This window comes from Gavialis gangeticus, unplaced genomic scaffold (assembly GCF_001723915.1).
Source record: "Gavialis gangeticus isolate Ggan-Ray unplaced genomic scaffold, GavGan_comp1, whole genome shotgun sequence".
Lineage (NCBI taxonomy): Eukaryota > Metazoa > Chordata > Crocodylia > Gavialidae > Gavialis > Gavialis gangeticus.
Genome location: NW_017729024.1, coordinates 151,067,845 through 151,081,432, shown reverse-complemented (window position 1 = coordinate 151,081,432; position 13,588 = coordinate 151,067,845). Strand labels below are relative to the sequence as shown.

The following is a 13,588-nucleotide window of genomic DNA, read 5'->3' as shown; positions in this document are numbered from 1 at the left end:
CCCCTCCCCCCACCCTCAGCTGCCACTCCAGTTTCAAAAATCCAGAATTTTCACATTTCTGGCAGGTGTTCACTCCCGAGCATGAGGGATTCATGAGCTTACGTTATATATCTCTATATTGTAACATATGGTTCTGATTTTCCTATGTTTTCTCTTGTTTGTATAATAAACCTTTTTGTTATTTTATATATCATACTTATTTACTTATTTACAGTAATAACTGATTTCAGAGCATTTTTAAGGCAGGCCTCTTTGAAGGAAATGGAGATCTAACATTTTTGAGTGCATGATTGAACAGGTGCAATTATTTTAGCTGACCGGATTTCCTCTGCCAAGAGCTGGTGAAACCTAGGTGAGGCAGGTAAAGCTGAGACACCATTGGTTAGGGAGGTGACTATCTATAGTGCAATGCAGTATTCTAGACTCAAACATCAGAACTCAACAACACAGCCCGGAACCTTCTACGGAGCTAGGTATATCTCAGGAAGAATCAGTACCATTCACCCCCTTATTAGGCCAATGTTCTCCTTCATTTCCACATCTAAGCATCTATAAATCCCTTCTAAGCTATTGAATGAAACAATGAAACACATATTGAAGACATGTAGAGGTAAAACACAAAATGAATGTATTATGAGAGAAATCAATGATGGGTCCTATATTAAATTTTAGCTCTTGAATAAGAATTAGCAGCAAAAATAAGTTTATTTAAATACTGTTCTTTGATACTGAAAAGAAGACCCCTTTTCAACCATGAATTACTGCAGTAACTAAGAAGAGTTGGTATTCTAGTCACAATTCACCTAAAAGTGATAAAATTCTGCCCCAAAAATGTTGTAATTCCTGTATTTTGCTTACTGCTAAATGGCAGCAATGCTCCAAGATACTTCAGCTGAAATTAGTAATAGTGCTATATTTTGTCCTACTATTATAGAATGCTATATCATTTTTTATATGCATGACTGAAGGGAAAGACATTGTGGGTAAGAGATCTTTACTGATATGTAAAGGATTAACTAAAATCAGGGGTGGCCAGCTTATGGCGGGCCTGCCACAGGCAGCCTCTGTTGTGGCATGAGGCTAATCGGGGAGAAGGCAGGAAGGAGAAAGCAGAGCAGCAGACCAGGCAAGGGAAGGAACTCAGAGTGCCAATCAGGGAGAACATAGAGCTAATTTGCAGCATGCCTGCCAAAAAATTGCCCCTACTGTCTTAGATAATTCCAACAGCTTTACGGAATTTATCATCTGAAGTCACAAGTAAATCTAGTGAAAAATAGGTGCATAGCATATATATGTAGTCATGCTAACTTTGTTTTCTTTCTTCCTGCACTGTAACCCCAATTTGAAATTGGAACCTCAAATGTTAGCATGGAAAGAACACATGCAGGTTTTGCTTTTTTATGTACAAGTACCATAATTTCAAATACAATTTGGGGGACTGCATGCACATCTGTTTTCTTCAATACTAGGGTTCATGTTGTGTTGTTTACTTCTCTGTGGTGAAGAATGACCATCTATGCTTCTAGCAGACAAATTTATAGAGGTGGATCCTAAACTAGCTAAAGTAAATGGAAAGACTAATTGACTTCTATAGACTCTGGACCAGGCTCATAAGATCTCATTGTCTGAAAATGTTGCCAGACACATAAATATGAATGTTTTGCAGGCATCCACTGTACGTAGTATCTTGTATAAAAATTGATCCCAGAAGTATTTAACAATTACAAGTCAGTATAGTAAAGAGGGATTTTTACCCTGCTCTTGTACCTATTCAATTAGTTGAATCAGTATTTTTCAATATTTAAGAAAGCCTCTTTAAATCCCACACATGAACAAAATTAACATGTTGAAAGAGACAAACCACATAACACTCACTGCTTTCACTAGTTTTGTGTTCCTATACTTGGTGGAGAGTTATTTTTTATTTTTTCTCAGGCTGCATTAACACTAACATTAAAGTTCCTGAATTCAAAAACAGTACAAATGAGGAAGGGGAAGAAGGAGAGGTGATCCATGACTTGTGCTGTTGTTGACTGGTTGCATTATACCTCTTTTCAATGTACAGGCTGTGGTCTGCAGCACCTAGGATAGCATTATCAACATATGCAATTTCTAGGCATCAAGTGAAGAGATGTTTAAAATTTCACAAATCGTTTTAAGTTTTTGAAGAAAAATTTGTTAATGTGCTCTACTTTTCAACTAAAGGAAACATATTTATAAGATAGGAGCTAGGGAGGACTGTCATTCAGTATTAACGCAAACACACACAGAGGGACAGAGGGAGACAGAGACAGACAGAGACTATCAAAGAAAAGCAAACGCGTTGTTAAAAGAGAATGTATTTATCAGTTGTTGTAGAAGAGATTGGCTCAGCAAGCACATCTGGAACATGTAGTTATTATGTTTGACACCCAGGAATTGAGCTATTGCATACAACAGTAATTTCACATATGCAAGGAATGATCATGCTGTGGTAAGCATTGTCTATTGTATATTAACTTCTCTTGGCTTTCAGCAGAAGCTACAACAGCTATATGAAAGAAGCTTGTACCATGAATCATAGCAGCCAGGGAGAACAGTCTTTCACTTTATTGAAAGCTGAAAGTGACAGGAATTTGGAAGTGTGATCTTAGACTGGGTTAGGAAATGGTGAGAAGTATTTCTCTGCTGGGCAGCGCCCCTGTTGCAATGTTTGCTATTCTCCAAAAGAAGCAAAAAATATTGCCTAAAAAAGTTATCTGAGTGGTGTGATTTATTCTGATTCTGCTTCAATAACAGATTATAAAGCAGTAGATACAGATTACACTTACACTGCTATAGGTGACACCCAATTCCTCTTTCCTTTTATTTAGTTTGCTGTATTTCACTAGTTTTTGTATCTAAATTCTCCAATATTTTATCAGATTTTATCTTTTTACTTAGATCTATTTATTGAATTAGGATTTGCACCGCATAGTACATTACTAAAAAGTTAGAGAGGGCAGTCCTATTACAAATTTTGCATAATTTATCGAAGGAATCATGTTGCAATAACATGAAAACGACATAGTCAGAACTAAGAATAGATTTTGAACATGCCCATCTTTGTATTATTGGATTAATTTAGTTTAAAATTTTTGACCTCATGCATCTACATTGCTTAGATTCCTAAAGCCTATCCAATGCTTATAGTTAATCAATGGTGTGTCTACACAAGCTGTTTACTGCAAGCTGCCTAATTAGCTCTGCAGTAGACATCTCGGTGTTTAAATGTGTGGTCCTATTAGGCTGCAGGAAACAAATAGGTTGCTTGCAGATGTGTAACAAAACCCACCAAATAGTACTTTACTTTAAACTCAGCATGCTCCTGTGCCCAGCCCAGCGCATGCCCACAAGAGGCAGTGCCTTAGTTGCCCCCAGCCTTCCCAATGTCTGTAGACCTTACACCTGATTTCCTTTGAGTTAACACAAGCACACCTAGTTCTACAATGGACTTGTATCCACTATAGACTTACAGTGTAATAATGAGAATAAAATCATTACATTGATTGCCCTCTGGACCCAAAATCTCTTATCTAGGTGTGAGTATGCTCTTAACTTTAGCTATATAACTTGAGCAAGCATAACTTGTTAACTTCCAATATGATCACTTTGCAGAATGGGTGCAGATTATCATCTTTTGGCCTAGTACAGACATTATATTTTTACTGGTACAAGTGATTGGTACACATAGCAGAACAGAAGTTTGGCACACAGCCTGGTTGAAAAATGGCAGAACCTGGCTTAAGATTTACCCCCATACCCACCCACAGATAGCAAATGTGTGTTCTGTTCGCTACCAGTCTAAATTATGCCACTTACAGAAAACTACATAACTTAGATCGATTCTGCCTTGAGCTTTTTGAACCTAGCTTTTGAGTACCTTGGTCATTATTTGACATTCCACAGTTTCGCTACAGTACCCAGAAATGACACATATTTCTTCCTGCAATTCACTGAAAGGAAATCCTAGAGTGACACACATTAATACAGTGGTACGAGTGTTCAGCTGTTAAACACAGCAGTCTTAGTATCAGCTAAGGAATATTTACTTTTTACCTAATATGGAATTCTTACAAAAGCATCAGTCTTGAAACAGTCTCCAGCTTTCTATCCTGTAAATATAATGAATTTCGTCTAAGGTTTGAAACAGTTGTATGATATTGTTTCAAAAGGACTACATACCCAGCATCCCAAAGGAAACGAGCACTTGTCTGTTGCCATGAAAAGGACGAAGCTACCAGGTGAATGTAGGCTAGCTATATAAAATATTTGTTTACAGTTTCTTATAGTTCTGTTGCAGTCTTGAATAGTCAAGCCAATGGTAACTCAGTCATACTCTATAGAGAACTATGAAAAACGGTCCCTCAACCTATCTTTAAATAACCTGTAAAATATTTATAAGATATCCTTCTGTAGCATCTAAAGAATATGCAGTGTTGTAGTATAAATATTTAAATGGCATTTATTTGGCATAATCTGCCTACTTCATTTATGGTTTTATCATTAAAGTGTAATCCTATATATATGTGTGTGTGTATATATGTGTACACATATACACACACACACACACACACACACATATATGTGTGTGTGTGTGTGTGTGCATACCCACCTCACCCCACCATCAAGTAATCTGTTACACTTTCCCTGCATGATTATATATAGTAGGTACTCACACATATCATTCTGACATCAGATTTTCCCTTGTTCACCTCTTGAGGCTGTACACCTGAGCTTCTTTTCATATAAAAATGTATGATGCTGTAATGGGCATTCAAGACATTATAGAAAGAGAGTCCAGGACAGTTCTTCTACCAGTGCAAGCTTATATACATTATAAAGTTGTTCTGACAACATAATATTTCAAAGCTCTCGTATTTTATGGCAATTTTAATGTTTTCTTTATTCATTAGTTCTCTGCTTTAATGTTTCTTGCTTTAATGTTTGGTGGATGATGTCCATTAAGATATAATAGGAAGTTTATATGATATAATAACACATTTCATTTGCCTGCCATTAACTCTGGACATGTTTCATTACTTGGCCATAGTATATACCCTAAGGTCTCAATTAAAATATATAAGTTGGTAATTTCTAAGGATAAATATGAAGTATAAAGTAAGAACTGATGAAAGTATTTGGAAAAAAAGAACATTCATCTAATACTTATATTGAGGAAAATGATTATTAAATTAGTCACTCGGCAAAATTTATGAAGTGAATGAATCCATCTTTTTCAAAGTTAAATACCGCCTTGAAATATTTTAAATATGTGGAAGAATTTACCCAGAATGCTGGCTTAGCTTTATGGACTGAAGCTGGAGCTACACTGCAGGTTCCTTGCATTTTTAAATGATTTTCTCATCATAATTAGTTTACATTATTCAGAAAATTAACAAGTACAGGTTATTTGTGATACCATAGAATTGTGAAACATCTTCAGTTTGTTTAAAATGCACTGGACCCCAGTGGATATTTTAATCCATTTTCACCTTGTAATGTGCACAGTTTACAAATCCAATTTCTGATCTTGTACACCCAAGTATAATCATTGGATATTTACTTATATACAATCTGATATGTGTAATTACCTCATTTGCAAGAGCATTCGCTATAATTGCTTCTGTAGAATATAGGTGCATATTATTTTGAATATCTGCACTTACGCGTTTGTGAAAATGAAATAAACATACCCATCTTAGCTAGATGGGTATGTTTATTTCATCATCATTAGTATTTGTTATTGGCTGCGCTAGTATTAGAGGCGTTAGTTAGGGTTCGGTGATGCCAGATTATGTGCTAGTATGTAGGATAACAAAATTTCTGCCCCAAGGAGCTTAAAATCTTGGGAAAAAAGCTTCATTATTTTTGTCTATGTAAGAATCAGATACCATGCGGAAAAAGGTGATAACTGCTGAACTAAAGAGAGTAAGGAGGAAGAAAAAGGGGAGTCATTTGAGTAACCCAGCTGAGCACTTTTAAATTATCCCATCTGTGAACAACAAGCAGCTGCCAAAAATCTCTTGGCTATTTGAATCTCAATGCCACTAGGAGGGCAATCACCAGAGAAGTGGGCTTGTCAGAAAAAAGCATATGCATATTCCCTGATGGGACTGAAGCTTCTAAAGTCTAAAAAACTCAAATCCAAAAAACTTTCTCATTCTAACTTTCTTTTGTGCAAGCCATAGCATTACTTTAAAGCAGTGCTATAGAGAAATAGCAAGGCACATATGTTGAAGTCTCCTTCATGCGATGGAGTCATTTTGAAAACACAGGTCTGGTGGTGCTCCATTAATCACATCATCATGAGACCAATTTAGTTAAATATAGTCCCTACAAATATGGTCCCTATATCCCCTTTGTAATATACTGTACCCATTCTGTATGTGTTAATTAGGTGATCATGTACTACCTAGCAAACTTGTGAACTTCCTTAACCCTAAGGTGCATCAAAGAGGGTTCTCTCATTGGACATCTGCTCAGAATTCCTTTTCCTATCAATTCACAGCAATATTTATTGCTTCATTTTTCAGAAAAGTCAGCTGCTCATGTGAGTGTAATGACTCCTTTCTTAATGGCATGTATTATTAGTTTAGAAAACAGGTCTACTGTGAACATTTGGCATACTCAGATATCATGGTGATGAGTCTGTTAAAGAACCTGAATTCAATACCAAACAGAATTCAATACCAATTCCCACCTCTAGTCCTTAAACATTTTAGAAGCAAAAATGATTTAAGCCATGTCTTGCAAAAATTTATAACAAAGCATTTCTTTTCCCACTTTCCTGATGCTCAAAAATTAAATCTTTTTTTTTTGCAGAGAAATCAACCAAAAGGTGAAAGTTTAAGCAAATGAAAGATAAAGAAGAAAGACACCATTATACAACTCTGACATATATTATTAGTTATAATGTATATCATTATACATCACCATGATATCTGAGTGTATGTGTTAAGGAGAAATGCCTTTATTTTTACAATGCAGAGGTTGATTTTCACTTGACTGAGCCTTTTAAAACTGTATGCCAAACATTAACAGTAGACCTGTTACCTAAATTAATAATATTGCTGATAGTCCTTCTGTAATTATGCTATATTTGGTGTTCTCTTTTGTTCTGCTTACTATACACAAGAAATTAATGGTTTTAGCTTAATGTCTTTATCAGAATCTACATTCATCTTGATAAACGTACTCTGTTAAAATTCTGGACATTTAATCCCTTAAATTCAAGGGATGTCACAGAAATGCCAAATTCAATAAAAACTTCATAAATTATATAAATATTTAGTCTTGAATGTTTAAATAGAATATGCATGCTATCATGTATTTGTTAAACTTATCGGTAGACATACTAGGGCATTTTCTTAAACAGCTAGAAGAGCTCTTCTCAGGTTTAATAACTGAGGAGCCAATTTGTCATTGAATAGACACACTAAAAACTAATAGCTTGAGTACAAAACTGCCTGCAATAATGTTAATATAACCTCTGAAAAACTGTCATAGAAGCTGTCCAGTGTTTTAAGGCGTTTTGAGAGGGCTACTGCTAAAATTCTGTTGTAGGTGTGGGATATGAGAAACCTGCTTCTATCACCACATCTGTGCTTCTCTGGTTCTCCACATTTTTTTTTATTTTATATTGGCTTTTTTCCAGGAACAGCTGCTGCATTGTCATTAGGACATTGTACAATCCCAAACATGAATGTAACTTTTGATAGAGGCGTTCTGCTGAAATAACTTATCCATCTGCAATATGGAGAACAAAAAATATCACAGAAAGTACAGCATGATTATAAAAGTAGCCATAGCAGCAACTTACACAGTTATATTTCATTGTTTTCGTATTGTTTCAGTTGTCCATAACCTTCACCTTTTCAATTTTTCTATGAAAATTTACTCATAACTGATTCTGCTTTCTAAGCTTGTTTCTGTTCTCTTTCAGTAACTGAAGAGTATAAGATACATACTTGATACAATATAAATATACTCCTGAGGGAAAATATTACCACTCTAACTGCAAAATCTTGGTAGGGAAATATCTTTCACTGAGGAAAAATGCCTATATTATTTCCAGATGAAAATAATCCACATGAAATCTGGTTTTCATTTCATTGGACACGTGCAATTACAAAATAATCCCAAACAATAGAAGGAGATAAGTCACTTAGGGGAAAAAACATTTAGGACTTAAGGAATTCAACTACATATTGCTTTAGTGAACAGGGAATGTTAATGAGAATGTGAGAATTTATGTTCTGATATAATTAAATAACGATGTTACAGGGTGAAAACAATGCTATTCATGCATCTTGCTGGTACTTAACATTTCTATGACTTTCAGTGGAAGAAATGTCTTGCAGCCTCTTGTGAGCGATTTTGGGAAGCTGGAGAAGATTTCATAACGAATACAGAAAACAGTGTTTGACTTGAAGGACACTTGAATTTCAAGGACCCAGAAGTTATTTATATCAGAATGCGCCATACATTACTTACAAGTTGCTGTGACTACAACTGGCAAACCAGGATAATATATTCTCCCTGTGGCAAAAGACGGGAATTTCTAGGAAAGTTACTGGAAGTTTTATATGAACACTGGAAGTGCATAAAACATAGGAATTTCCCTAAAGATGAGCTAGATCTGAATAACTCATCTTCTTTTATGGGGAAAAATAGAAATAGGAATCCCTTTGTTAAACAGATTGTAAATATTTTTTTTAAAAACTGTGGCAAGTGACAATGCTACAGTGGCAGGAAGGTGGATGTAGGGACATACAGAACACACCAAAGATTGATTTTTTCCTGTTCTATGTGACTCATTTAAAAAATAAGCAAACTTCCGCAGGGCGTAGCAGGGGCAAAACATTTCTAAAGATGGAACTTGATCAGTTTATGAAAGGATTATATGTGGTTGCCTGAGATAGCAGGGGAATGGACTCCTCAACCAAGGAGCTCCCATCTAGTCCAATCCTTCTAGTACTATGCAACTGTTACTAAACACACGTCCTGACACATCACTCTGAATTGTACAGCTGTCCTGCTGTTTCCTGCAGTGTGTTATAAAATGTTGTATTCATCGTACTGCCTGTCATGGAAGGAATTTTAAAAGTGTTGTCCCACAGGTTGATGGGATCACCACATGACAGATAACTCTCGTTCTCTTTCCATGTTTCTTCCATTCTCTTCTTTTCTCCTTTCCCCTATTCCTATTCTACTTTCTCCTTCTCTTTTTCTCTTAACCTTCCCTTTTTCATTTTTTCCTCCAATTCCTTCTGAGCCCTATCCTTATAAACTGTCTCATGTAGAGAGCAGTCACTAGCACAGTGATTCTCAACCTTTTTAGACTCAAGGCACTCCTCAGAAAATGCTAGCTCTCAGCTTTAATTATTTCTTGACCACAGAAAAATTGTAGAGCAATTCTTCAGTTGCAAAGAACTCCAACCACAACCCATCAGAATGTTTTTAATGCTATGGAATCCTATTTGAAACCTCTGGGTTTATCTTGTGAATCAGGTGTAGGTGCTTGCACACCTAACAGTGTTAATCCTGCATGACACCTTACAGCACCCTTATAAAGACTGCATGTTACCCACAGCTGTCATGGCATCCTGGTTGAGAATCACTGTACTAGAAAGTGTTTCAATCTCACATGCACATGTTGATAGGTCTGGCATTATTATTCAGTAAAGATACACAAATCTTATTACTGTAAAATATAGGGTGCAGTTATTGCTTCTGGAACCTTTTTGTCTACTCATTCAACACCCAATCATTTGTATTCAATACAAAATTTACATCCCCCCCTAACAAAAATGGGAGTATGTGTTTTTTCTCTGAACAGGGCATGTCTACACATGCATATTAATGTGCTGCAATAAACTCTGGTGATTATCGCACTGGAGTTTATTGTTCCCAAGCATGCATTTACACAAGTGCCTGGGATTGCAGCATGTTGAGCTGAGTCAATGTAGCCCGGGCTGGCAGGTGGCCTGGGGGAGTCAGCTTGCCAGCCTAGGGCTGCTCCCCCGCAGACTCAACATGTTAAGTAAGGGCTGGCTAGGGCACAAGGGTGCTCCAGTGCAGGGCTAGCAAGCAGGCTGCCCCCTCACTGAAGCACCCTCATGCCCCAGCCAGCAGAGGCAGCATCTACATGTGCACTATTGTGGAGTTTTTTACTATCCTGCTGTGGAGTAAATTAGTTTACTTCAGCCTAACGGGGCACACATGTATACATGCGACATTTACTGCACAGCTATCTAGTATACTTCACAGTAAATGTCCTGTGTAGATGCTCTGAAAAAGAACTATGCCTTTTTGCAATAATAGTGGGTTGTGCTTTTTTGTCCCAAAGGAGACCTGCTTAGCTCCAGAAACTGCTGCACAAAGAGAGATGAAGCAACTTACTCCTCCCTTTCACTTCTGTTTGGAGGAGTTCACTTATCCTGAGCAGTTATTCTAGCCCACAAGTAGGGAGTTATTCTAGCCACCAAGGCATCTCCCATACCCACTCAATTCCATCTTCTTTCAATTAGCATTCATGTGGAGAGATTTATCAGATTTATCTCTCAATTATGTTTGTAGATGAAATATGAATAGACTTTCAGTCCTTACTTCATTGACTAGGTGTATAAAGCAATATCTCCTATACCCTTATGTCCTTCCATGGCCTAATAATGGCTCTGGCAATCTAGGCTAGAATGGATTAGATCAATGGCCACTTCAAGTTTGCTAATTTTTACTTTCACAGTCTATGCAGCAACCTAACATAGGATATCTGACACTGTTAATGGATTGCTGTTTATAGATGATGTGATATCTTGGCAACAAGTATGCGAGATTATAATGAGATTATAAACAGAATTAGTATTTGTACTGAAACCAATGGAAGAAAACCCAACCAAAGCACATGGGACTTTTTGTTTTGTCTTACCTCTCGAAGGGGATCATTGAGCTCACTAAGAATATTTTCCTCATCAAAGATTTTGCCTTGGTAACGGTGCTCATAGTAATCATGGATCTTCTGGCGCATGTCAGCAGGTAATTTGTGGAATGACATGTACTGCTCCACTTGTTTATACTGTAAGAAAAAATAAAAGGAAATTCTGTACAAGATTGCTATCACTGTTTCACAATCTAATCATGTGGTTGCATAACAAATGCAAACAATATATGCAGGAACTCAATATGTTCATGGAATACAGAGAATGACAAAAACAAGCTTGTTGGCTTCAGACTAGAACAATCAGAATTAACATGATAAAATTGATAGGACATAACTGTTAAAAGATACCCTAAGTACATTGAAGAAATGGCAGAAAAAAGTAGTTAAAACATAAGAAAAGAGCATAGCTATAAAAACAGTTACGCGGCAAAGGAATTAAGTTAAACAAATATCAATTACTGCCACCTAAACATGCACATTGTAAATAACAAATGCAGTGTAGCCATTTAATGACTCATATTTAGTGATGTTTATTTTCAAAAGGGATTAAAATAATGATCCCTTATAAAGGAAATCATTAGTTAGTCCTTGACAACAGGCATTAAGCATGCAGCATATATATAGCATCATGACATTGTGCTTGCTATTGTTACAGTTATGGAGATGGATAATTTCTTGTTCATCACTAGTACACTTTACCAATGGTTTATGCTGACACTGGATTTCTGAGCCAGATACCATCTTCTGGGTGGTCACCAACCATGCATTCTCCAGGAATTTTGATACATAGTGATAGGACATAAGACTAATGCAGTCAAGGAAACACAGTAACCCCCTCTCTCCACCCCGATTCTACATCAAAGAGTCCTAGAGCTGTCATCAGAGGGAAGGTACATATGGCCAGTATGCAAGCTTCACCCTGTGGTTCTTTCTTGAATGTCAGCAGTCAGCAGCCTGGAGGCTGAGGGCCAAGGCCTCCCCCACCCCAAGTGGGGTGGGTTAGATAGGCTGGTGGTGTGCCCTCTGTCCATGGTGGCCTTGGGTTCTCCTGTCAGGAACCCTTTGCTGCTCTGAAATCTCTCCTTTTGTATCCTTTCTCTCCTCTGATGATTCTCATCTCCAGGCAGCATTGATTGGTTTCCCTGTGGTCATCATACTATCCACATTCTGTTCTGTCACATATTCCTCTGTTTCAACAAAGACATCACATGCACACACCTTAATTTGGTCATTTACTGGTGTTTTTATTTTATCTGTCCACCAAAACCAGAAATCCCAAAGGCTCTGTAGCTGGTCACTGTGACTTAGTCAATGTAACAGAGTCCCTTATCTCACATTATGGAACAGTGTTCATGTTTCCCAGCCTGTTTATGCCCACACCAGACACAGTGGGCCTTGAAGACTGAGACTGTGAAACTTTGGCACAAACAGGCTTTTAGAAACAAATTAACCCTTACCATTCCCCTGGGCCATTGTTCTAATGCAATATCTACTTTATCTACAAGCCAATTCCCAAAAGCAAACCTCTAAATATCATTTTCTAGCCATTGGTTTGTATTGAGTGCTGCATGAAGATTGCTAAGAAAAGCCTTTTATGTTTAATAACTGTATTGTTACTTGAACTGACCCTAGAACTGTTTGTTGTCTGGATGCATAGACAGTTATTAAAAATAAAGGAAATCAACAACAACTGTAATATTAATATCAACATGCACCTCAAAACCTTAGTATCCAAACATCACAAATTCCAAATGCACTCAAGCTCCTTGCCCCTCCTCTAAACTTGCTCTTTAATTTCCACTGTACACACAAACTTCAATATACACACACACAGTTCCTTAAACTTTCACAAAATTATTCTACTTTAACTTTAAACTTTATACACTGTATCTGGAAAAACGCACAATGTGTTATTACTGTCTCTGACACTGAGGTTAGAAGTTAAAGTCTTCCCAAGATAGAAACTGGAAATGTTTCATTATGGGTGATTTTAAATTCAGTAAAAATAAATTAAAAACAATGTAGATATTAATGTAAAATTAAGGTAAAATTAATGCAACCTATTGGAGGGCCAGAGGTTGAGGCTTGGAATGGGAAGTTAGGTTTGATATCCTGGAAGCGGGGCTAGAAAAGAGGGAGATCTCCCATCCTTTCCTCAGTGTATCTTGTCTCCTTATCTGTCCAGGCTTTCTGCTCTGTCTACTTCCCTGCATTCCCATAATTCGCTGCAGCTGACAGATAGCTATGTCGCCCAGGTTACATTATTTTTTTTAAATTTTTTTGTACTATCATGCCAAGTGAGATGTTTTTAACATCCTTAAACATTTGCTTAAAATTAAAAGTCCCAAACAGCCTTAAATATGGTGCAGTGACTCCATAAGGCAATTCAAAGAATGTATAACTCAGGTGTACTTCCGTATATATATTCTAATACCTACACATGCAATTAAATATGAGATAAGTTTGTTAAATCCAGTGTGTTCTCCCTTGTACTGGAGCCAATTTTTGCTTTGCAGAATTTAAGCATCTGTGGAGTGGTTATCCTACATGGTGTACTAAGACCTTGGTATGATCCTAACAGATGGTGCACCTACACATGTGCTTTACTGCAGAGTTAAAGGGGATAGT

At 36.9% G+C, this 13,588-nt stretch overlaps 1 protein-coding gene across 1 annotated transcript in view; it reads right to left on the bottom strand.

Moving 5' to 3' along the window:
- HCN1 (hyperpolarization activated cyclic nucleotide gated potassium channel 1) overlaps window positions 1-13,588 on the bottom strand; it is a 367,059-nt gene that overhangs the window by 45,413 nt on the left and 308,058 nt on the right. The window contains exon 5 of the mRNA XM_019518266.1: window positions 10,949-11,095. Coding sequence (XP_019373811.1) covers window positions 10,949-11,095 — 147 coding nt within the window. The remainder of the gene's footprint in view (window positions 1-10,948; window positions 11,096-13,588) is intronic.